Source organism: Saccopteryx bilineata, chromosome X (assembly GCF_036850765.1).
Source record: "Saccopteryx bilineata isolate mSacBil1 chromosome X, mSacBil1_pri_phased_curated, whole genome shotgun sequence".
Lineage (NCBI taxonomy): Eukaryota > Metazoa > Chordata > Mammalia > Chiroptera > Emballonuridae > Saccopteryx > Saccopteryx bilineata.
This window is the reverse complement of record NC_089502.1, coordinates 63,343,919-63,370,930: the sequence shown is the minus strand read 5'-3', so window position 1 is coordinate 63,370,930 and position 27,012 is coordinate 63,343,919. Positions and strand designations below refer to the sequence as shown.

The 27,012-nt window shown below is 36.2% G+C and overlaps 1 protein-coding gene across 3 annotated transcripts in view; it reads right to left on the bottom strand.

Annotated features, from left to right (window-relative positions):
* Positions 1 to 27,012, bottom strand: part of NRK (Nik related kinase) — a 180,625-nt gene that overhangs the window by 79,111 nt on the left and 74,502 nt on the right. For all 3 annotated transcript variants that reach the window (XM_066249843.1, XM_066249844.1, XM_066249845.1), the window contains exons 3-4: positions 5,460 to 5,516; positions 3,704 to 3,775 (exon numbers count right to left, since the gene is read on the bottom strand). In XM_066249843.1, the coding sequence (XP_066105940.1) occupies positions 3,704 to 3,775; positions 5,460 to 5,516 (129 nt within the window). The remainder of the gene's footprint in view (positions 1 to 3,703; positions 3,776 to 5,459; positions 5,517 to 27,012) is intronic.

Here is a 27,012-nt window from a genome sequence, read left to right as displayed (position 1 = left end):
CACCTGTTCTGGGCTTTTGGCTCCACCCCTGTGGGAGTAGCTGGCTCCTAAGTCAGTCCACAAGCCTGGGTTCCACAGGCGGGGCAAGGCTGAGCTCCTGCAACCTTGCTCAAGGGTGAGTCTCCACCCCTTCCAGGGCTCCTGCCCTTCCTCCCCCGGCTGGATTGTAGGCGGTCCACAGCTGGGCTTTACCACGTTTGCACTTCCCCTCCTCCCCATCCGGGCAAGACTGAGCTCACACCTGGGCCTCAGTGGTGGCCAGCCAGCTTCCGCCCTTGCTGACAGAACTGCGCTTCTGCTTCCTGCCACTGCCCACACTCAGGTGAGCCGTCAGCTGTGTGGGTGGGGGCACTGAAGCTCAGACCCTAACACTCACTATTGTAGTCCTGAAAGCTCCCTCCTTCTAAGTGACTCTGCTCTGAGTGCCACGAGAGAACTTGTTTGGCTGGTGTCCTGCTTTCCTTTGCTGGTATTGATGTTTTCAGGGGAAATATTCACTTCAGATTTGGTGAGTGACTTGTTCCAGAGGTTAGGGTGGCTGTCTCTCAAAATGTTTCTCCCTGTGCTTCCTAGATTACACTCTCTTCCTGCTACTGCAGTCCTCTCCTCTCTCCCCATCCCCCGGAGCCCCGGGTGAGTGGTTGTGAGAGAGGTTTTCTGCGCCATCCCTTTAAGAAGAATCCTGGGTCTGAGAAATCAGTCTCTTTCTCACAAACAGTATCCTGTCTTGTTTCCAGCTAAGTACTGTCTGTATGCCTCTTCTAGGTTCTGGGGCTGCAGGCTGGGGCTTTGTTCCTGGGGCTCAGGACCCCTCCTTCTCTGCTAAACTCACTTCCCACCATGTAAGTCTCTCCCAGCTGCTGTTTGCTCCAGAGAGCTGGGCAGCCCTGTCTGCATTTCTGCTTTTCCTACCAGTTTCAGTGTGGCTTTTTCAGTGTTCCTGGGTTGAAGAGTTTTCTTAGTTTAGTCCAAAGTTGGTTTTTCCAGATGATGGTTCTTAAAATTACTTTGTAATACACTTTGGTTCTGGGAGGTGGAAGTTGGTACGTCTGACTACTCCATCGCCATCTTGTCTTCTCCAAAACTAGATTTTTTAAGTGTCCCTAAGTATTCATAATGTATTTTATAAATTATTTTTTGACATCTCAGAAATAACTGACAGCTGAAGAACATTCTTTAGCATTTCCTAATGATTTTCCAGTGTATTTACCAAACAATGAACTACCAGAGAACAAATCTAGACACTTATTTGTCTTTAGGCAAAAGGGTTGGAACATAATTTTTCTAGTTGGAACCCCTAATCGCAGGATGTCTTTTTGTATTAATTGTATAACAAAGGCATGAATGAATAAAGCAATCAACTTGGAGCATGAGAGTTATATGAAAGTTCAGGTCCCAGTCTCATCCCATCTTGTAATAAGTTCCTATCTAATTCTCTTTATCTGTTTTCTACAAAGTTAGAAGTTGATCTTGTGGCTTTCATTTCTACCATGGAAGACCCTAAACTTTCTGCTTCCTCTGTGATGTGGCTCTCCTTTGAAATAATAACAATATCTGCTATCACATAGAAATAAAACACAGGAAGTAGCAATTCTCTGTGTATGTGGGCAACCTCATTTCCTAATAAGGCCCCTGTGTTCTGCTAGGATGAATATATCATACAATCATAAAGAGTGCTATAAATAGAAATGAGATGAAGGTGTTAGGATAAGAGTACAAGGAATAGGTTAAAGAGAAGCAAAGACCAGGCTGATTCCTTTGACTTGTTTGGTGGTTTGATATTAAGAAGCTTCATTTTCTATCTGAATTAGGAAGCCCATGCCCCCAAGCAAGAATAGGTTAATGGCTGGGCTCTAAGGAGCTATGTAGTTGCTTTTTATCTTACTTTTTAACACTATTTAAAGATAATCAAAATATTATGATGTCATTTCATCTATGAAGACCTGAGGTCTAGACAGGTAAGACCACTTTTCTCAAGTAGTTCTTGGCTATTTAGTGGTAGACGTGATATATAAACTCATTTCTGAATGCCAAATTACTGCTACTTCTATAAACTCCTGAATGAGTTAGTTGTGTGTACAAATCACAAATTTCTTATCCCAAAGGATAAAAGATGACTTAGAGATGACTTAGCTGATCAGCTGACATTTATTTTTCTTACTAAAATATATAATCAGATAATTCAAAGTTCCCAACTAGAAAAAAATTTAAGAATAGGTTTCCCACATAAATGTAAATTCCCTCAAAACCAATAAACCAAGATCAGATGTTTGGAAAGCATTAATATGTTTGCCATTCTCAATTAACAAGAAGTTGTTTTTGTGAGAAACACATAAGTACCTTATATCTATCAAGACAAATTGGGTAATTTAAAACTCTCACAAACATCCCAGTAATATGATGCTATAGCATTTCCTGCTCCAGGGCCAGTTTATCCCAGCACACCTTGAATATCCTGGTTTTTCTCAGGAAGAGGCAGTTCAAGAATGCCAAACTTCCTCTGTAATTTCACCCATTTATAGAATTAAAATATTTTTTCCTATGGAAAGAATACCAGAGAGAATCTGGGAAAGATCTTTAGATGGGGTTTATTAACACAAATGTTTGATAAAACCAGAATTGGTCAAATAATTAGTTTTTTCTTACCTTACCTTTTGCAGTTTCTTAACATATCTAAGCATTTCATAAATCAGTACTACTTATTTCATTTAGATATGATTTGTCTCCCAAGATATATTATAAATAAAGTAGGAGCCTAATACTAGATGAAGCATGAATCTATTTATCAATACTTTTTAATATAACTGGAAAAGTTTTCTGAATGTGATTATGTAAATAAAAAGGGTTATTTTAATATGCCTGAGAGAATATTTATTAAGACACAAAAGGTTGAAAATATTTGAACACCAGAGAGTTAACTAGAGAGGACAAAGGTAAGAAAAAAAGATATATCTATAAGAGCAAGGATTCTGATTTTGGCCCACAAAATACTTTGATAGGTTACTAACATCTAAATCACCAACATCTACTGGAAAAAAATTTCTTTTCCTGTTCTTACTGTACAGCCAGAAAATTATTGTTATTATAGAGAATGTTTTGTAAGGCAGTTATAATGCTTCAAGTAGAAACATCTTCACAGCCCTTCATCTATTTAAGTACTGTGTCAGAAATCTGAAAACTTTTAAGCTGGGTAGCCTGTTGGTTTTCTGTCCACTTTGTTCTTATTGTAAAAAAGAGTAGTCCTTATTTGGCTCATATACAATTGCAATGTTTTTTAGAATCATAATGGGGAAAACAACTGATCCAAAATACCATGTAGAAGTTGTGAAAAAAGACATTGTCAAGGCCAATTTTAGGCAAAATTTGCTCTCTGTCCCATCATCTTCTTTGTTGCTACTCAGCTAGAAGGCTCTATAATCTGGAGATTTACTCAGTTCTTCATCTGAACAAATAAGTCAACACTTATTTGTTCAGGGAACCATTTCTTCTAGGCCCCTTTTTTCCCCCCTGAAAGATGCTAGTGTTCAAATATGATGATTTATTCTATTCAACTGTTTTCTGGTATACATAAGTTATCACTTCCAGACAAGACCATTTTAGTAGTGGCTTTCTAAAGATAATAATACAATACAAAGGAATTAATTTAAAGTTGAAATCTAAAGGGAATACTACTTGGGGACTAATAAGGACTTTCAGTACTCACGCTGTATCTCCACCCGACAGACTTTTGATATTTATTCACTCTCACACGCCTTCCTATTTCAGGTAAAGGGGTCTGCAAAAACAAGAATAAAATGCTATTAGACCCACTGGTACACTCTGGAAATGGTTTATTCTTTAGTACTGTGGGCTCCTTTAGTACTAAATCGAAGAGAAACATAATATTATTCCTTTTTCAATTTTTGCTAATAGTTTAAATTGAAAAACCCTATTTTTAAGTAGGCAGAAACTTGACACCAAAATCATAATAACAGATTTTACAGCCATATTATTGAGAAAATTACAATTTGTTGTTAAAGTGCTATATTCCCTTACAAAACAAGATAACTGACACTATCAGTGGGCTGAATATGATTTTTAAATATTTCAAAAGTTAGAGTCTCTAGCCCTGGCCGGTTGGCTCTGCGGTAGAGCATTGGCCTGGCGTGCGGGGGACCCGGGTTCGATTCCCAGCCAGGGCACACAGGAGAAGCGCCCATTTGCTTCTCCACCCCCCCTCCTTCCTCTCTGTCTCTCTTTTCCCCTCCCGCAGCCAAGGCTCCATTGGAGCAAAGATGGCCCGGGTGCTGGGGATGGCTCCTTGGCCTCTGCCCCAGGCGCTAGAGTAGCTCTGGTCACCGTAGAGTGACCCCCTGGAGGGGCAGAGCATCGCCCCCTGGTGGGCAGAGCGTCACCCCTGGTGGGCATGCTGGGTGGATCCTGGTCGGGCGCATGCGGGAGTCTGTCTGACTGTCTCTCCCCGTTTCCAGCTTCAGAAAAATACAAAATAAAAATGTGGGTCAAGGTCTCTAAGTTAAAACAAGGAAATAAGTATTTTAGAGAGTCTCACTCAAGTTGTACTAGACTCTGTGTTGTATAGTCATCGTTTGTAGGGCAATATAAATCAACAAAACCTCAAAATCAGTTTAAAATCACATTGGTTTGCAAAGTTTGACATTTACTGACAAAACAGAAAGCATGTAACTCGTCAAATAGTTTCAGCAATCCACTCCCTACATAAATTCTAAAAGAACAGTTTATGTCATTAACCACAGTTCAGTGAATATATAGCTTTTCAAACATAATATTTGAGAATTTTCCTTTAAGCATAGGAAAATGAAATTTTTTTGACCTTTGCTTTGTTCATGCTAAAGAAAGAGGACAGAAATCAGTGCTTAGCAAATCCTATGACAATATGTTATGAACTGTGACATAAATTTATGAATGTTAGCAAGAACAGTGTCAATTAAACTGTCTCTTACTCATCTTTCAGAAAATACAAGAAAAAAATGTATATCTCTGACAAGTTCTTTCCTTCTACCTGTCACTGAGAATTTTTATGGCCTCAATTCTCAAAAAGAATAATTGTAGAAGAAAAAGAATATGATGGAACACAGAAAGATTAATACGATATGAGAAGAAACCTCTTCTTTGCTATCCTTTGAAACAGATAATCAACTAGAAATAGATATAAATACAGATAATTTCTACATTCTTATAAAATACCAAAATAAAAATATTTAACCTATAAATATAATTAATCAGCAATAAAAATATTATACTAATGGGTAGGAAAGTATTTAATGATAAATACAATAATGAGTAGAAAAATATTAAATGATAAATATAACAAATCCAGGTTAGCATAATTAGAATTATACATACTAATGACTTAAAAAATAAAATGATATTTCCTGAGTTGTTTAGCCTTAGACTATAGTCCATTAAGGGAATAAAACACAGATAAGATATAATATTACCTTACGAGCATTCATAACTTTAACAGCTGTAAATGCACCAGTCTTTTCATGGAGTCCCTGAAACACAAGATAATAATAAAGATCAAATGCGGCTATGTAATCAAGCAATATAACAGCAAAGTGAAAAATATTAAAATTAAATAAGGTCAAACATTATACCTTATCATGACACAAAATATTATACAGAGTAAATATAAAGTATTATATAAAAATTATTAAATTATGAACACATCTTTATCCATTCCTCTACCAATGAACACTTATCAGTGTTTTTCAACCAGTGTGCCGTGGCACACTAGTGTGCCATGAGACATGGTCAAGTGTGAGTATAAATACATTTAGAAACTATGTTATTAATTATATGTATAATATGTACTGTGTTAGAGTGTCATTTTGTGTCATTTTGGTAGGTGGTGTGCCCCAGGATTTTGTAAATGTAAAAAATGTGCTGCGGCTCAAAAAAGGTTGAAAATCACAATGTAAATAATACTGCCATAAATATAGGGGTTCATGCATCTTTTCTAATTGGTGTTTTTGTGTTCTTTAGATAAATACATACTCAAAAGTGGAATTGTTGGGTTGTATGGTAGCTTATTTTGAAGAGTTTACTTTGTTATTTCCTTCCTTTTACTTTGGATTTTATTTTTAATTTTTTGAGGAACCTCTATTATGTTTTCTGTAGTAGCTGCACCAATTAACAGTCTTATCAACAGCATACAAAGATTCTCTTTGTTTCACATTCTCACCAACACTTGTTATTATTATTTTTTATAATAGTCAATCTGACAGGAGTGAGGTGATATATCATTGTTATGTTGATTTTTATTTCCATGAAGATTAGTGATGCTGAGCATCTTTGTGTGTGTCTGTTGGCAATCTCTGTTTTCTTTGGGGGAAAAAATTGTCTACTCACATAGATTGCCAATGTTTAAATCATGTTCTTTGTTTTTTTATGTTTTTTTTTTTACTTTCTTTATATATTTTGCATATCAACCCCTGACTGACTATACTATTTGCAAACATCTTCTACCATTCAGTAAGTTGCCTTTTTGTATTGTTGATGTTGTTCTTCGCTGTCTAAAAAGTTTTTAGTTTCATGTAGTCTTATTTGATGCTTTTTGTTTTTGTTGTCCTTGCTTGAAGAGTCATAATCAAAAAATATTTCTAAGGTTGATATTAAATACCTGTGTTTTCTTCCAAGAGTGTTATGGTATCAGATATCATAATTAACTTTAATTAATTTTCAATTTATTTTTGTATATCGAGCAAGAAAGTAATCCAATTAAACTGTTTTTGCATATAGCAGTCCAGTTTTCCAACACCATTTCTTGAACAGACTGTCTTTTCTCCAGTGTGTATTCTTGCTTACTTTATCATAGATTAACTGATTATATAAACATGGATTTATTTATGGATTTTCTACTCTGTTCCATTGATCTATATGTCTATTTCTGTGACAGTATCATACTGTTTTGATTACTATACATTGTAGTATAGTATAGTTTGAACGTGACGCTTCCATCTTTGTTCTTCTTTCTTATGATTGCTTTGGCTATTTAGGGTGTTATGTGCTACATACCAATTTTTAAATTATTTGTTCTAGTTATTTGAAAAATACTATTGGTACTTTGATAGAGACTGCATTTAATCTGTAGATTGCTATTCCTTTGTTCCTTTTTTTTTCCTTTTTGTTAGCAAGAGAGAGGGGGAGGGAAGACAGAGATGAGAAGCATGAACTAGTGGTTATGTTACCTTAGTTGTTCATTGATTGCTTCTATGGGGAGCCTCCAGCTGAGTCACTGACCCCTTGCTCAAGCTAGCAACCTTGGGCTCAAGCCAGCAAACTTTGGCTTCAAGCCAGCAACCTTTGGACTCAAGCCAGCGACCATGGGATCATTTTGATGATCCCACCCTCAAGCTGGTGATTTAGTGCTCAAGCTGGGGAGCTTGTGCTCTGGATGAGCCCATGCTCAAGCAACAACCTTTGGGTTTCGAACTGGAAACCTCAGTGTCCCAGTTTGATGCTCTGTCCACTGTGCCACCACTTGTCAGCCTGTAGATAGCTTTGAGTAGTATTAACATTTTTTAATCTTATTTTTATTAATTTTAATGCAGTGACATCGATAAACCAGGGTACATACGTTCCGAGAAAACATCTCCAATTATTTTGACATTTGATTATGTTGCATATACCTCACCCAAACTCAAATTGTTTTCCATCACCTTCTATCTGGTTTTCTTTGTGCCCCTCCCCTCTCCCACCCCTCTCTCTCCTTCCTCGCCCCCTCTCCACACCCCCACCCTGCCCCCCGTTACCAACACATTTTTGTCCATGTCTCTGAGTCACATTTTTTATGTCCCATCTATGTATGGGTTCATATAGTTCTTAGATTTTTCTGATTACATTATTTCACTCCATATAATGTTATCAAGGTCCATCCATGTTATTGTAAATTATCCGATGCCATCATTTCTTATGGCTGAGCAGTATTCCATAGTATATATGTACCAAAGCATTTTAATCCACTCGTCCACTGATGGACACTTGGGCTGTTTCCAGATCTTCACTATTGTGAACAATGCTGCAATAAACATGAGGGTGCATTTCTCCTTTTGAAATAGTTCTATAGTGTTCTTGGGGTATATTCCTAAAAGTGGGATAGCTGGGTCAAAAGGCAGTTCAATTTTCAATTTTTTGAGGAATCTCCATACTGTTTTCCACAGAGCCTGCACCAGTCTGCATTCCCACCAGCAGTGCAGGAGGGTTTCCTTTTCTCCACATCCTCGCCAGCACTTATTCTGTGTTGTTTTGTTGATGAGCACCATTCTGACTGGTGTAAGGTGGTATCTCACTGTGGTTTTAATTTGCATTTCTCTAATGATTAGTGATGTTGAGCATTTCTTCATATGCCTATTGGCCATCTCTATGTCCTCTATGGAGAAGTGTCTATTCATTTCTTTTGCCCATTTTTTGATTGAATTGTTTGTCTTCCTGGTGTTGAGATTTACAAGTTCTTTATAAATTTTGGTTATTAACCCCTTATCAGACGTTTTGTCAAATATGTTCTCCCATTGTGTAGTTTGTCTTTTTGTTCTGTTATTATTGTCTTTGGCTGTGCAAAAGCTTTTTAGTTTGATATAGTCCCATTTGTTTATCCTGTCTTTTATTTCATTTGCCCGTGGAGATAAATCAGCAAATATATCACTGCGAGAGATGTTAGAGAGCTTACTGTCTATCTTTTCTTCTAAGATGCTTATGGTTTCACGGTTTACATCTAAGTTTTTTATCCATTTTGAGTTTATTTTTGTGAATGGTGTAAGTTGGAGGTCTAGTTTCTTTCTTTGCAGATAGATGTTCAATTTTCCCAACACCATTTATTAAAGAGGCTGTCTTTACTCCAATGTATGCCCTTACCTCCTTTTTCAAATATCAGTTGTCTATAGAGCTGTGGGTATATCTGGGTTCTCAGTTCTGTTCCATTGATCTATATGACTGTTCTTATGCCAGTACCAGGTTGTTTTGAGTACAATGGCCTTGTAGTATAACTTGATATCAGGAAGTGTTATACCTCCCACTTTATCCTTCTTTTTGAAGATTGCTGAGGCTATTCATGTTCTTTTTTGGTTCCATATAAATTTTTGGAATATGTAATATGTATCTTTAAAGTATGTCATTGGTATTTTAATTGGTATTGCATTGAATTTATAAATTGCTTTGGGTAAAATAGACATTTTAATGATGTTTATTCTTCCTAACCATGAGCATGGTATATGCTTCCACTTGTTTGTATTTTCCTTGACTTCTTTCATCAATGTTTTATAATTTTCCAAGTATAAGTTATTAGTCTCCTTGGTGAAATTTACTCCTAGGTACTTTATTTTTTGGGTTATGATAGTGAAGGGGATTGTTTCCTTAAATTCTCTTTCTGACTGTTCATTGCTGGTGTATAAAAATGCCTCTGATTTCTGAGTATTAACTTTATATCTTAGCACTTTGCTAAATTCGTTTATCAGGTCCAGCAGTTTTTTCACTGAGACTGTAGGGTTTTCTATATACAATATCATATCATCTGCAAATAATGATAGTTTTACTTCTTCTTTTCCAAGTGAATGCCTTTTATTTCTTCTTCTTGTCTGATTGCTGTGCCTAGAACTTCCAGGACTATGTTGAATAGGAGTGGTGAAAAGGGTACCCCTGCCTGTCCTGATCTTAAGGGGATTGCTTTTAATTTTTGCCCATTGAGTATAATTTTAGCTGTGGGTTTGTCATAGATGGCTTTTTATCATGCTGAGGTATGTTTCCTGTATTCCCACGTTTTTAAGTTTTGATCATGAATGGGTGCTGGATTTTATCAAATGCTTTTTCTACATTTATTGAAATTATCAGGTGTTTTTTGTCCTTCCTTTTGTTTATCTGATGGATCACATTGATTGATTTGCGAATATTGTACCAGCCTTGCCTCCCCAGAATAAATCCCACTTGATCATGGTGTATGATTTTTTTCATATATTGCTGGATCTGGTTTGCTAATATTTTGTTGAGGATTTTAGCATCTATATCCATCAGAGATATTGGCCTATAATTTTCTTTCTTTGTGTTGTCTTTGCCTGGTTTAGGAATCAGAATTATGCTCGCCTCATAAAAGTAGCTTGGAAGTCTTTCTTCCTCTTGAATTTTTTGAAATAGCTTGAGAAGGATAGGAGTTAGTTCTTCTTTGAATATTTGGTAGAACTCACTTATGAAGCCCTCAGGTCCAGGACTTTTCTTTGTTGGGAGTTTTTTGATAACTGTTTTGATCTCATTTGTTGTAATCAGTCTGTTTAGTTTTTCTGATTCTTCCAGATTGATTTTTGGAAGAATGTATGTTTCAAGGAATTTGTCTATTTCATCTAGGTTGTCTAGTTTTTTGGAATACAGCTCTTCATAGTATTTTCTTACAATATTTTGCTTTTCTGTTGTGTCAGTTGTTATTTCTCCACTCTCATTTCTAATTTTATTTATTTGAGTCCTCTCTCTTTTCTTCTTGGTGAGTCTGGTTAAAAATTCATGGATCTTGTTTACCTTTTCAAAGAACTAGCTCCTTGTTTCATTGATCCTCTGTATTGTTTTTTTAGCCTCTATGCCATTTACTTCTGCTCTGATTTTATTATTTCCTTCTTTCTACTACAGTTGGTTTTTCTTGATGTTCTTTTTCTAGTTCTTTTAGGTGCAGGGTTAAGTTGTTTATTTGAGCTTTTTCTAGCTTTTTAAAGTGTGTTTGTAGTGTTATGAACTTCTCTCTCAGTATTGCTTTTGCTGTGTCCCATAAATTTTGAGATGTTGTATGCTCATTATAATTCTCTTCTAGGAATTTTTTTATTTCTTCTTTGATCTCATTGTTAATCCATTTGTTATTTAAGAACCTGCTATTTAGTTTTCATGTGTTTGAGAATTTTTACATTTTTCTGTTGTGGTTGATTTCTAGTTTCATGCCACTGTGATCAGAGAAAGTGCTTGATATGATTTCAATCTTCTTAAATTTGTTGAGACCATTTTTGTGCCCTAACATGTGGTTATCCTAGAGAATGTATCATGAGCACTTGAAAAGAATGTATATTCTGCTGCTTTAGGGTGAAAGGTTCTAAAGATATCTATTAAATCAAGTTGGTCTAGTGTGTCCTTTAAGTCTGCTGTTTCTTTGTTCATTTTCATTGTTGAGGATCTATCTAGTGATGTTAGTGGGTTACTGAAATCCCCTACTATTATAGTATTGGTGTTGATTTCACCCTTTATATCCATCAAAGTTTGCTTTATATATTTAGGTGCTCCTATATTAGGTGCATAGATATTTATAATAGTTATATCTTCCTGTTGGATTGTCCTTTTATCATTATGTAGTGGCCTTCTTTATCTTTTACTACATCTTTTGTTTTAAAGTCCTTTTTGTCTGATATAAGTATTGCTACCCCAGCTCCTTTTTCATTTCCAATTGTGTGAAATATTTTTTCCATACTTTTATCTTCAGTCTATGTGAATCTTTTGTTTTAAGGTGTGTTTCTTGTAGACAGCATATGTATGGGTCTTGTTTTCTTATCCATGCAGCTACCCTATGTCTTTTGATTGGATCATTTAATCCATTTACGTTTAAATTTTATTGATGATATGTAGTTGTTCATTGCCATTTTATTTTTTTCAAGTGTTTCTGTTGAGAAGTCAGAAGTCATCTTTATGGGGGCTCCTTTGTAGGTGATAGTCTTTTTTTTCTCTAGCAGCTTTTAATATTTTCTTTTTATTACTTAGCTACTTGGTATTTTAATTATGATGTGTCTTTTTGTAGGTTTATTTGGGTTTCACTTTAATGGAGTTCTCTGTGCTTCTTGAACTTGTGAGAGTTTCTCCTGCCTTAATTGAGGGGAGTTTTCAGTTATGATATGATTGAACAAAATCTCTATCCTTTGTTCTTTCTCTTCTTCTTTAGGAACCCTTATGATGTGGATGTTATTTCTCTTTATGTTGTCACAGAGCTCTCTGAGAGTTTCCTCAGACTTTTTGAGTCTCTTTTCTTTTTTCTTCTCTGCTTTCATGCTTTCATTCCACTTGTCCTCCAACTCGCTGATTCAATCCTCAGCTTCATCCATCCTGTTTTTAATTCCTTCCATTGTGGTCTTCATTTCTGATAATGTATTTGTCATCTCCGACTGCTTCTCCTTTAATATTTCAATATCCTTTTCTATACTTGCTGTTTCTTTATTTAGGTGTTCATAATGACCATCCATTGTTGTTCTAAGATCCCTAAGCATCCTTACAATCATTATTTTGAACTCTGCATCTAGAAGTTTGGTTATCTCCATATTACTCAGTTCATTTCCTGGAGGTTGCTTCTGGGGTTTCATTTGGATTGCACTTCTCTGTCTTCTCATTATGTCTGTGTGTTTGGGTGTTTTGTTTGTAGAGCTGGTTGAGTCTAGGCTTGGTGATGTCTGCCTCCAGTTTTCAACTGTGTTATTTCTAGGTCTTCTTTGGTTGGCATCAGCTATTATTTGTAATCCACTTTCGAATTTGGGCCACTTTGAAATCTTGATTTGTTTGTTTTCTTAACAGGTAATAGTCTTGTTTACTGATCTCAGCAGGGAGCTTATTTGAAACTGTATTCAGGAATGCAGTGGGTGTAACCTGAGACTCCTGAAGGCCTCTTCTACCAGTTACTTTCTCTGGGGGCAGGGTGTTTCCTCAGCTTCAGTAGGAAGACATATATCTCAGATCTCCATGGAGACCTGAGTTTCTGCCCCTCCTCCTCTCTTCTTGTTTTCAGCTGTTTCTTGTTGTGCTGATTGGAGCTGGAGAGATGTTTGGAGATCTGTGACCTGGAAGCACTTTGTCTTTTGTTTTGTGGAAGGATCAGCCCCTCCCCCAGCTATGACCACCTCCAGTACTGGATGAGTCAGCTTCTCAGGTCATCCCCTGCATTCCTCTGCCCCTCACCATCTGTCTCTCTCTCTCTCTCTCTCACCTTTCTGCCCTTTTCAAGCTGTCTCTTTCAATACACTTCTCTCCCTGGTCTCCAGGCAAGTGGCTGTGAGCAGTATTTTCTGCTTTTTTCCTTGGAGTGAGAACCCTTCTGGGATCTCAGCCTCAGCCCCCTCTTTTCCTGTAAGCAGGGGAGATTTAGGCACTCCCTACCAGGTTTGTTTTGTGGCTTCTTCTTTGCTCCTTGGATTTTGAGAGCTGTTTTTGTAGTCCAGAGTTGGTTTTTCATGCCGATTGTTCATAAATTAGTTTGTAATCCAGTTCGTTGGCGTGAGCTGGGAGTCTGTGTGTCTGCCTACTCCACTGCCATCTTCAGGTCTCAGTATTAACATTTTAACATCAGTTCTTCTGATCTATGTGTATAGTCAATCCTTCCATTCATTTGATTCATCTGTGTCATCTTTAATTTTTTTTCAGCAATGTCTTATAGATTTCAGAATATAGATATTTTACCTCCTTAGCTAAATTCAATTTCATGTACTTTATTATTTTAAATGCATTTGTAAATAAAATTGTTTTCTTAATTTCTCTTTCTGAGAATCCATTATTAGAGTACAAAGACACAAGTGATTTCACTATATTCTTAAATTGTTTTTTTTTTTTACTTATTGACTTTAGAGAGAGAATAGAAAGAGAAAGGAGGGGTGGGGTGAACAGGAAGCATCCACTTGTAATAGTTGCTTCTTATATGTGCCTTGGCCAGGCAAACCTGGGGTTTTGAACCAATTACCTTAGCATTTCAAGTCAACATTTTATCCATTGTGCCACCACAGGTCAGGCATATTTCTGTGTATTCACTTTCTCTCCTGCAACTTTACTAAATTTATTTACTAGTTGTAATAGTTTTCTATGAAGTGTTTAAGTTTTTCTCTATATAGTTTCATTTCATCTGCAAATAGTGATTGTTTTACTCTTCTCTTCTCAATTTGGATGCCTGCATTTCTTTTTCTTGTCTGATTACTATGGTTAGGGCTTCCAATATGATATTAAATAAAATATGTTAGAGTAGGCATCCTGGTCTTGCTCCTGATCTAAAAGGAAAAGTTTTCAATATTTTACCATTAAATATAAGGTCTACTGGAAAGTTCTGTCCGTTTCTATCACAACAAGTTTTGACATGTAAGCACATGTTTATTTGGCGCATGTGTGCCTCTATATTTTTATCACTTAATGTATACATACTGATGTAGCAAATTAACTAAAACAAAGTTGATTCATGTTAGTCTTATGTGTGAAGTGATAGTGTACCCATGGCTACTGATAAAGTTCATTTATGCCACTGTATTTTTATGAATTTCAACAAGGAACAAATGCTAAAGAAGCATGTAGAAATTTATTGAAAGTGTTTGGTGAAGATACAATTTCTGATAGGACATGCAGAAGATGGTTCGAAAAAATCGAAACAGGTGATTTCGACCTTTCTAATAAGCCACGTTCTGGGCGACCATCTTTGATCAATGACAATGTTGTTAAGACCATGTTGGAGCAAGATCCTTTTCTGACAACATCGGAGATCACAGAAAGGCTTAATTCAGCTCAGCAAACCATTTTGGACCATATTCAGAAGATAGGATTGATGTGGAAATATTTAAGATGAGTGCCACATGAATTAAGTCAGAAGAATTTGTATTTTTTTTAATTCCAAAAATGGACAGAACTTTCCGGTAGGCCCTATATAATACTAGCTGTGGGTGTATCTTTTATGGCCTTTGTTTTGTTGAGGTATGTTTCCTGTATATCCATTTTATTGAATGTTTTTTATCATATATGGAAATTACATGATGTTAAATGCTTTTTCTCCAAAGATGATATGATTTTTATTCTTTGCTTCATTAATGTGGTGAACCATGATGACTGATTTGTAGATGTTGAGTCATTCTTGCATCCATGGATTTAATTCTTTTTATTTTTTTTATTTTTTTATATTTTATTTATTGATTTTTTAGAGAGAGAGGAGTGAGAGAGACAGAGAGAGAGAGAAGGGGGAGGAGCAGGAAGCATCAACTCCCATATGTGCCTTGACCAGGCAAGCCTAAGGTTTCGAACTGGCGACCTCAGTGTTCCATGTCAACGCTTTATCCCACTGCGCCACCACAGGTCAGGCCGGATTTAATTCTTCTTAATCAAGTTTGATGACCCTTTTAATGTATTGTTGAATTGTTTTGCTAATATTATATTGTAAATTATTATATCTGTGTTCATTAGGTATGTCACCCTGTAATTTTACTTTTTTGTAATGTCTTTTGTCTGATTTTGGTATCAGTATAATACTGGCATCATAGAATATTATTGAAACCATTCATTTCTCTTTAATTTTTTGGAGCGTTTTAGAATAATAGGTATCTATTCTTCTTTAAAGCATTAGTAGAAATTAACTATAAAGATGTCTGGTCTAGGACTTTAATTTGCTGGAAGTTTTTGATTAGTGATTTAGTTGCATTAGTACTAATTGGCCTGTTCATATTTTATGTTTCTTTCTGGTTCAGTTATGGAAGATTTTATGTGTCTAAAGGTTTAGCAGTTTTGTTTATTTTTTTCAGTGAAGCTTCTCTTAGTTTCATTGATCCTTTCTATTATGTTTTAGTCTCTGTTTCATTTATTTCCACTCTCTTTATTATTTACTTCTTTTCTAGTTACTTTGGACTTTGTTCTTCTTTGCTAGCACTTTTTGTGTATATATATATATATAAACACACACACACACACAGTGTGTCCATAAAGTCATGGTGCACTTTTGACCGGTCCCAGTTTCTGTAGGATGATGTGGCAGCATGTGCGCATGTGCAGATGATGACGTAACACCATGTATAAAGCGGAGCAGCCCAGGGCCATGCCAGTCGAGATGTGGATGGTACAGAGGAAAGTTCATTTTGTTCTGTGGCTCGCTAACTTCGAATCTGTGACCAAAGTGCAACTTGAATATTGGCATGTTTATAACAAAGTGCCACCACATAGGAATCACATTACTCAGTGAGATAAGCAGTTGAAGGAAACTGGTAGTTTGGTGGAGAAACCCCATTCTGGTAGGCCATCAGTCAGTGACGAGTCTGTAGAGGCTATATGGGATAGCTACCTAAGGAGCCCTAAAAAAATCTGTGTGTGAGCCCGCATCGAACTGCACTGAATAGGTATGAAACTGGGAGAGTTGTCCTTTTATTTGGTGCAGATTTCACATTTCTATTGTCTTCTGTTGCTTTCCTGTGATGGGTCTAAAGTGCACCATGACTACTGACACACTGTATATATTTCAGATTTTCCTTCTTTTATTTTTTGTTGTTTTTTGTTTGTTTGTTTGTTTGATTTGAGGTAGACTTGTATTGATGTAAATTTCTCTCTTAGAAGTGCCTTTGCTGTGTCCTATTGTATTTGGAACATTGTGTTTCATTTCTTCAAATAATATTTTGTCCCTTTTTCTCTTTTCTTTAAGGAAACCCTATGATGTAAATGTTAGTATACTATTGTCATTTTTTAAAAGTATTTTCTGTTTGTTGGTTGGTTTGATTTTGCTATTCCAATTAGGTGGTTTTTACAACTCTGTCTTCTAGATCACTTATCTGCTCTTGTGCATCATTTAATCTGGTGTTGATTCTTTCTAATGTGCTTTTTTTCATTTTATGTATTGTATTCTTGAGGTCTGATTTTTAAAAAAATATTTTCTAAATACTTGCTTAAGTAGCTGCTATGTTGAGCTATTCTTCTTCCAAATTTGGTGAGTAACTTTATGGTCATTTTATTGAAATCTATATGGCAGACTGCTAATCTCCATTTCACTTACATTTTTCAGGGTTTTTGTCTTGGTTTTTTTTCCCATTGGAAATATATTTTTTTGTCTCCTTAGTTTGTCAAACTCTCTATCTGTTTCTATGTATGAGTTATATAAGCTAAATCTACCAGTAATAGAGTGGCTTTATGCAGAAATTGTCCTGTAGAGCTCAGTGACACAATCTCCCCTGCTAAGCAAAGCCAAGTAATCTGAGAAGAGTCTTGTGAAACCTCTTGTTGTGGTTGGGCCACAGTTTCCTTATGTGTGGTCTGGTGGGTTATGTTGAGTTCTAAGCCAAATGATTTTAAGGCATGGCCATGATTGCTGCAGCTACCCTTGTGGGTAGGGCTGGTCTTCTGCCAACTTGTCTGGTGGGCTAAGATATGACTGTTGTGGGTATACTGGTGGGTGAGGTTAGCCCTGACTTTGCTGTTTGTGAGGCTCTACCATGACTCCTGCAGGCATGGTGGTGTGTGGGTTGGACCAGCAGAACAAGAGATGCTTGGAGGGGTGTCAGTGCTCACTGAGACCACCCAATAGATGTGGTGAAGCAGGGGCCACTATAGAGGAACACAAGTGCAGACTTAATATTCTTTCCAGATGTGTTGGTAAGAACCTACATCACTCAGGGAAGGCTTATTGGGTGGGATGAGTTCTCAAGGGAATGTCAGGTTTAGGAAAACAAAATTAGCAAATTTAATAGAGAGTGTCAAAAATGGTACCTGCCAGTTCTGAACTAGCTGGGGAAAAGAACTTAAAAAAAAGAATAAAGAAAAGAAATAAAGAAAATGGCACCTGCCAGTACTTTTGTCACTGGAGATAGTTCTATCAAATTTCTGCCACTCTAAACTTACTCAATGTATATTCCATACTTAGTTAATGTATCTATTTCACAAATGATTTAGACAGTTTCAAACTGCTGCCTCTTTACTGAGACAAGGACTGAGTGACTTTGTGTGCTCCATTAAGATTATATCAATACTTTTGGGTACCCAGAGCCTTTTGGTTCTCTTTGACATAAGTCCTGTGAAATTTCATATCAGAGGTTAGGGCACTTCATCTTCCCAATGCAGGTTGCCTAGGCCAGGAAACCTAGTGTGGAGTTCAGACCTTTTACTCCTCATGGGGTACTTCCATGGTTGTGATAATGCTCCCACTTATGGTTTTCTTTTGTGTGTTTGACAGAGACCAAGAGAGGGACAGAGAGAGGAATAGGCAGACAGGAAGGGAGAGAAATGAGAAGCATTAATTATTTGTTGTAGCACCTTGGTTGTTTATTGATTGCTTTCTCATATGTGCTGTGACCTGCAGACTACAGCAGAGCAAGTGACCCCTTGCTCAAGCCAATGACCTTTGGCTTCAAGCCAATGACCTTGGGCTCAAGCCAACAACTATGGCACCATGTCTATGATCCCACACTCAAGCCAGCAATCCCACGCTAAAGCTTGTGTGCCCATGCTCAAGCCAGGGATGAGCCCACTCTCAAGCTGATTACCTTGGGGTTTCAAACTTGGGTCCTTCGCATTCTACTCTAATGCTCTATCCAGTGCATACCACCTGGTCAGGCCCACTTGTGGTTTTCTTCCCTTGGAGTTTGGTCTTGACTAGACTACATCTCTGTTCCTCCTACTCTTCTCAATGTGGCTTTTTTCTTTCTATCCTTAGTTGTAGAAAATCTCTTCTTGTCTTAAGGTTATTGTGAGAAATACCTGTTCTATATAGGTTTGTAGTTTTTTTTTTTTCCTGTATTTTTCTGAAGCCGGAAAAGGGGAGAGACAGTCAGACAGACTCCCGCATGCACCCGACCGGATCTACCTGGCACACCCACTAGGGGGCAATGCTCTGCCCCTCTGGGGCGTCGCTCTGTTGCAACCAGAGCCACTCTAGCGCCTGGGGCAGAGGCCGAGGAGCCATCCGCAGCACCCGGGCCATCTTTGCTCCAGTGAAGCCTCGGCTGCGGGAGGGGAAGAGAGAGACAGAGAGGAAGGAGAGGGGGAAGGGTGGAGAAGCAGATGGGTGCTTCTCCTGTGTGCCCTGGCCGGGAATCGAACCCAGGACTTCTGCACGCCAGGCCGACGCTCTACCACTGAGCCAACCAGCCAGGGCCTTGGTTTGTAGTTTTGATGTGTCCATGGGAGGAGAGAGGCTCAAGATTTTCTTACCCAATTACACTAACCCAGTTCTAGTTTTGCTTTTTATGTTTGTATTAATAGTGGACATAATTGGTCATTTGAAGGCACTTTCTTTGTATATTTAGTCTAGATTTATATGGTACAAAAACATCCAGATGAAAAGTAAAAATTTTAGATTAGAGAAGAAAAAAAGGAGATGTTTTCATGTGAGTATGTGCAGACATCTTTCCACTGGATCACTCTTCACACACTCAACAAGTTTTTTCATAATTATCACAGGTAAGAGTGGTACATAATTTATTGGTTTCTAATGCATTCAGTATGCCCTCAATCATATGGTACAAATATATTTATGAAAGGACAAAGTTTTAAAAGGTTGTTCCTCCCTGTAAACATCATAAGCTTTAAGAACTTAGTGTTATCCTAAATGCAATTATAAGTTACAGACATATAATTTTCAAAAATAAATATAGAGGTTTGGTGGGTTTACTGGGTTAGATGGTGTCTCTTCAAAATTCAGTCTCTCCCATAATGTTACAACATGAGCTTAAAAACAGGCCTTTTGCAGAGATAATAAAGTTAAATGAGGTCATACTTGATTACCGTGGCCAATGACTAGTGTCTTTATCAGAGAAAGGGGTGGAAGATTTGGACACCAAGAAACAGACACTCACACAAAAGGAAGATGACTATGTGAAGACAGGAACAAATTAGAGCAGTGACCTTATAAACCGAGGGATGCCAAGAATTGTTGGCAACAACTTGAAGCTAGGGAAGAAAGGATTCTTCCCTAGAACATGCAAAGGGAAAATGTCCTTGAGGATTTACAGTCTCAAGAAATATAAATAAATAAATTTTTATTGTTATAAGCCACCTAATTTATGGATTTGTTACCACAGCTATAGAAAACGAATAGTCATTCAAACCAAAAGACTCATTAGTCACAGCTTAGATGTAAAGACAACAAACACTATTTCACTTATAGAATTATGAAATAAGAATTGGTTTGTTGGAATAGTATTGTTAATATCTTAAGTAACCTGTCAAATGGGTAAATATGCACAAGATCAAGGCTCCTTGATTTCAAGAAAGTAATCCTTAACTATATTGTTTGTTTGTTGTCAAATCTCTTTTATATATGAGTATTGTTTTTAGGTGATACCAACAAGTTTTTCATCAAAATAAAGCTAATCATAGAAGTACAAAAGGGGAAAAAAACTAGTATCACTATGATTATTACTATTACAATGTTACATGCTACATCTGAGTGTCAACACTTTTCCATTTTTTTTCACTGATAAAACTGATAGGATTTAATTCCATGTATTTAAGGTTACTTCATTCCTAATGAGCAAGTGATTGTTTGTAAATGGGGCCATATGTCAGAAATGGACACACATTAGTGAGATAGCGGAATGTCTTTAATAGTTGTTACCAGTTGCCATAGAACAGAAAAAATAAAATAAAAACTTGTTTCTAACCTCTTTATCTGTGATTTAGTCTCTCACTTGAAAGTTGGACAAAATTATTTTGTCAGACAAGGTATTCTAACATGGAGTTTGGAAAACATGCTCCTGTATTATAAAGGAAATAAACCTGTAATCTTGGGACCATGTACTAAGTTAATATACCTAACCATTATGCAGCTTTCATAGAAGTTTAGTATATCCTGATAATAAATAATTGGAAAATTGCTGCTTGTTAATCTACTATTTCAAAGAGTTCCCTCTGAATTGTGACTTATTTTTTTTATTTTGAAATAATTATAAGCTTAAAGAATGATTTCAAGTTAGTACAGAGTAAATGACCATGGTACCATTGTCAAAACTAAGAAAATGACGGTCCAATACTCTTAAAAGAAATGAAAAGAAGGCTGACACTTGCAAGAGCAGCAATGAAAGAATTGGAAAAATCACCAAGAGCAACGATGTGTTATTAGAGACTAAGGCTAAGATAATTAACACCCTTTTACACTAAGTACAGATGAGACAGTTGGAAAATGTAGAAGGGTAAGACAGAAAAAAAATGATTTTTTGAAACATGGTGCTGGAGGAAATCTCTACAGATACCTGAGGCTACCAGAAAGAAAATCAAGTGGGTCCTAGAGAAAATTAAGACTGGAATATCATCAGAGGAAAAATGTCAAAGCTGAAGTGTTACTTCAGACATATCATGAGAAGGCAGGGCTCCTTGGAAAAGATAATAATGTTGGTGGGGGAAATGGTAGCAGGAAAAGAGGAAGACCAAATTTGAGATTGATTGACTTCATAAAAAAGTCGTGTTCACGGGTCTACAGGAGCTGAACAGGGCTGTTGAGGGCAGTCATTATAGGCATCACTCATTCATAGGGTTACTAGGAATCAGAACCCATTCAGTGGCATGTAACACACACAATACTTTTAAGTACATTGTAGTCTTTATCTGGATTTCTCCAGGTTTTCCATTAATATTTCTTTTTTTTAGAACCCAAACTAAGATTCCACATTCCATTTAGCTAACATGGCTCCTGATGCTTTTCCAGTCTTTGACAGTTCCACAGTCTTCTTTCCTGTTTTTTTGTTTTTGTTTTTAATGACCTTGATATTTTTCAAGAGTACTGGTCAAGTATTTTGTAAAATGTCTCTCACTGTGGGTTTGTCTGATATTTTCTCATTATTAGATTGGGGTTATGGGTTTGGAGAAAGAACATCACAAATGTGAAGTACTCTTCTCATCACGTCCTATCATGGATATATGGTATGACCATGGCTGATGACAAGTGACATTAAACTTGGGCACTAAATTTAAGTGATGTTTGCCAGATTTCTTTCCTATAAAGTTACTATTTTCTCCTTTCACACTCCCTTCATTAGAAGAAATTTTCATTGGCTTATAAAAATGACACAGTTTTTGAGCATTTATCTAGCAAATTTCGAACTTATCTTGAGATAAACTAATTGTTCAGTGGTGCCATCTTGTGGTTCACTGAGTGTATAGAAACTTTTTTGTGATCTCCTTAGCTGAAGGCAATATGTCAAAAAATAAACTGTCATGTTAATGAGAACTTGAACCAGTAAGAGGAAATTCAATTTCTAGAATGCGCCTTTTATAAATTACAGTGTATGCTTTATAACAAATTAATTTAAAACACCATTTGTTACAAACACACATAGAGAATGCTAAGAAAGGAGTTTGGTTTTGCATTCTATAGTGTTAAATATCTTCACAGTTCCCACTTAGTGAATAGTATACACAAAAATCAGAAGGACTCCTTAAAATATAAATGTATAGGATTTTGTTTGGTTTTTCTACTGTCAATAATATCACTAATATATAGGAGCCACTAGCTGCACTGGATTAACAGTGTTCCCTTAAATAAATTTTGTGTACAAAGATTGACCTTTTAATTCTCAAGCATCACAGAGCAAGGAAAATAAAAATTCTCCTAGCTTTCATTCTTATCATAAGACAAACTGTTATTTAATATTTTGAGTAAATTCATAAGCCCTCTCATATTTGAGTAAAAGAAGATTATATATAGCAACAATACTTTGTAGCTATTCTTGATTCTAGGCTGAAGCCTATTGACATTTAGAATCAAATAATCTATATCTTCACCTCCAGCAACTCTTTGTCTTTTCATGAAGCCTATTCAACTTATGCAAGTTTAATTACTAATAGATGCACCTCATATGATATGATTTTAAGGGCAACAGAAGGTCAACTATACTAAGAATCCCCCCTCTACCTCACAATTTGCTATAAATTAAAAAACCATTTATTATATCCTCAATTTTATTAAAGTTATAAAACTCCCTGATTAGTCACATATTAACTGAGAGAAAGACACATTTAGTTATTATGTGTCATTAACACTTTAGTATGACTTAGATGATCAGATTAGATAACTGCAAGAAAAATAATAAACAGTTAAGCATTGATGGAAGCAGAAGTGGGGTAGATAAAGGCTAAAGTCTGATGAGTTCAGGAGAGGTCATTCCTCAGCAGATGACTGGAACAGAAAGCAAGGGAAAGGGTGAGTAGGAAGGGGTCCTCAAAGTGTGAAGAGCATAAACAAAGGAGCAAAGAGAATGTAAGGGTGAAAAACCAAATTGTACCATGTTAAAATTTTACTGGAGAAATTTACAGTTTTTAAGATGTATACATCTGAAACAATTAGAAAATAAAACCAAATGCAAACTTAGTTAACAATGTCAATTCTTGGGTCCCAAATACAGTCTAAATATAGTATAAAGGGTTCAATATATCATAAATATATGATACCATGTGAAGGTGATAAATAAATTCCCCAAATCTTCCCTGTCTAATTTATGCTTTCACAACAATTTTCTCAGATTGTACTCCAAAATATAGTAATTGAGAGAAACGTGTATTTTTTTTTCCCAAGACCATTTGAAATTACCTAAGGGGAGAGAGAATATAAACTCCTGTTTGTTTATTTCAATTTTGCAAGGATTTGTGATCTTAATGAATTAATTTAGATAATCATATAACCAGCATTATTTAGTCAATTTTCCCTAGGAAAAACAAAGTTTATTACTGTGTTGTTGTTCAATGGCTTCAAGCTGAATATTGGCATTCTGAATCTATACTGTAAACAGAATATGTAGCATGTTTCTGAATTTAGGATATTTGTCACATACTAGAAAATTTTTAAAAGGTATATGTGCCTGCAGGAAAGTATGTATACAAAGAATATGAAGAGATGGTCATAAATTACTGTGTAATTTATAAATGAACTTGCACTCATTTTCGTTAAGCATGAAACTCCTAAAATTTATCTTGGAAAGTCAAATTACCATGTATCAAAACACTTTCAATTTGGGTAGGAGTATCACAAATGTAGGAAAACAAGGTCAAGCCCTGGCCAGATAGCTCAGTTGGTAAGAATGTCTTCCTGGTATGCAAAGTTTCCTGGTTTTATTACCATTCAGGGCACAAACAGAAATGGATAGATATTTCTCTCTCCTCCCCACCAAATCAATGAAAAAAAAAAAGAGGTCAATTAGTACAGCAGGGATTCATAATCAAACTATAGGTTACTTAGTAATTGCAGAAGAAAATTACAAATTGTCAGTACCAGATCACTTGGCACTTAGCCTTGCTGACTTCTAATTGACCAACCAGTCCACCATATCCTTTTAGCACATAGCATCTCACAATTTTCACTTTTGATTTATATGTCTGTTCTCTGCTTTTGGGCCTCCTCCAATGGAGATAAATGGCTATTCCAGTTATTATGATAATGTTTGTTAGCAAATCTAGGAGATAGATATAAATGTGGAAGGGAGAGTAAGGAGAGCAGTAATGGTAGAGCAGGGAACAGATGATGGCCTTAAGTGGACTCAGTCTTCTCAAAAACTTTATAAATAAAGAACCACATTGACAATGACAAGCAAGGTACATTGGGTAAATTAATTACACATAGAAAATTACAATGGAAAAATACATTACGGTAATAAAGGCTCATTATCAAAGACATTGTTATGTCAAGGATTTAGCTACTCTATCAATAAAATCAGGTGAAACATGAAAATTCTTTGGGAATATATTTGTTTCATTTGAATTATCTAGTGCTTTGGACAATGGCTGGCACATAAGAACCTTTAATAGATACTAGATGGGTGAATATTGAATAAAGTAACCAGAACGGATTTCTATAAGAGGTAGATTGTCAACTGGACCATGAAGACAGCATAGAATTTGAACAGATCCTGAAGGGTGGATCCAGTACAGACCATGAGTAAAGACTATGAGATAATACTGAATATGAATGCATAGCCGCTGAAGAAGAAAAATGTTGGGAGTGGCCATAAAGAGAAGAGAGATGAAAAGAAGAAATGTAAGAGTGTACTTGTTTGTATCATGCTAGATATTTCAGGGTAAAACTGTTTTGAATCAAATCTTGTTTAAATGAAAACAGAAGTGATCATTGAGAAATTAGCCATTAGTAATTTAATACTTTATCACTGGTTTTTGTTTGTTAATGGTCTAAAGCAAAGCTCAGGGTGGTTAAGGCTCTGAAAAACTTTCACTGAATTGCAGTAATGATCAATTTCTTGGGGATTACACATTTTAAACCATAACAAATGATTTAAAATAGCAGTTGTGACAGCTGTGCTGGAAAAATCCATCATTCTGTGGCAGTTAATTACCACATTTTCCCTGGAAAGAATACATGACAGTCCTTGACGGCCTTGTAATTTTGATTAGGTTAAAAACTTTATTTTTAATCAAGCAGTTAAGGAAACTGTGTGGAAAGACTGCCGACTATTCAGCAGTTTCTGCCTAGACCTTCTAATTATTCGCTTTGCCTTCTGTTGGCAAACTAACCACATAATCCCAAGGGCATTCTTTTTTCCTTTTCAATTGGTTTTTGTGGTGGCGGGAGGCCACAAGACACACACTACACACATGTCCATTCGGTAACCTTGTTTTTCATTCAGTTTTGTTCTTCTATTCATTTGTTGGGTTCCAGCTTTCTCCTAGCAAATGAACCAAATGATGCTTTAAGGCTACCAAAAGTGTAGGTATATACAGCATCTAGGAGTACTTTGTGCTGTGCTGTGCTGTGCTGTGGGGGGATGGGACAATGCCGTCAGCAGGATAGTTTTTGTCAGCATTGTGTCTGCAGAAAAAAATAATATGGTGCTGGAGAAAGACTTCGAAGTTTAAGAAGTCCTTATTCCTGACCCCAAGCAAGGCCTTTTCTAAGCCACTGCTTGAGATGGAATATAATGGCTGGTTTCTATTTAGAATTGTTTTAACTGCTTCCCTTTTTAATTTTCCTCACTACCAAGAAGCTCAACTACACCAAAGGTACAAATGGATTCAGAGAAGGAAAGGTTTAGAAGTGTGGCCAAGATTGAAGAGAACCTAGCACAGACTTATAGTGGTGGTGGGTGCATAGAGTTGGGGACATATAAGGACACATATTAATTACCTTCCGCCTCACACTTCATCCACCAGGAAATTTTGCTTATTTCTAAATATTTTCAAAGAAAGAGAAGCAGCCTGTTTAGGGAGATCCTTAAAGGAATTCTACAGTCTTGAGATTTGTATCAAACATTTAAAGGAACTCACAGTTGTGCACATGTTTGTTAATGCTATTTGATAATTGACAAAATTATTAAGACACACTTTTGTATGACTCCTACAAAGCACAGTAGTATAGCACTAAGCCCCCAAACCTATATTCATTACATTTGATTGAGGAGCAAAAGTCATTTGGCTCCCAAAGTGTACTAAAGAGACTCTGATTTGATATTTGCATAAGTATAACATCATTACAAACTATTTCTTGTCAATTTATTTTAACTAAAAAAAATAAGTTCACTCATTTCACCCAACCCCCCCAGACCTCACATCTTGCAATTATTAATCAGTCTTATTCTTTGAGCTTGTGTGTGTGTGTGTGTCTTTGTAGTCCACACATAAGAGAGATCATGTGGTATTTGTCTTTCTCTGTCTGACACATTTCACTTATCATAATGTTCTTGAAGTCCACTAAAGTTGTTGAAAATTTGTTTCTCCATTCACCCACCAATAGAGATTTAGGTTGTTTCCACATTTTGGCTATTGTAAATAATGTTGAGATGAACATGAGAGTGCATGTTCCCCTTCAAAGAGTGGTTTAATTTTCTTTGGATGAATGCTAGGAAATGGAATTCCTGGATCATAGAATACATTTGTTTGTTTGTTTGTTTGTTTGTTTATTTAGAGGAACAGCATATTATTCTTCATAGTGGCTGCATTAATTTACATTCCTACCAACAGTGTGCAAGTGTTTCCTTTTATCCATATCTTCACCACCACTTGTTATTTCTTGTCTCTTTGATAATAGCTATTACAACAGGTGTGGTGTGGTATCTATTTCAGTTTTAATGTGTGTTTCTCTGGTGAGTAATGATGTAAAGCACTTCTTCATTTAATGGTATTCATCTACATATTTGTCTTTTCCATAAAAATGTTTATTCATATATCCCCATTTTTCTTTTTTTTCTTTTTTCTGTATTGAGTCCTAGAAGTTCTTTATATATTTGGTATATTTGCCCCATATCAGGTACATGATTTCAAGTATTTTTCCCCATTCAGTAGGCTGAATTTTTATTTTGGTTTCCTTTGTTGTTCAAAAGCTTTTTAGTTTAATGC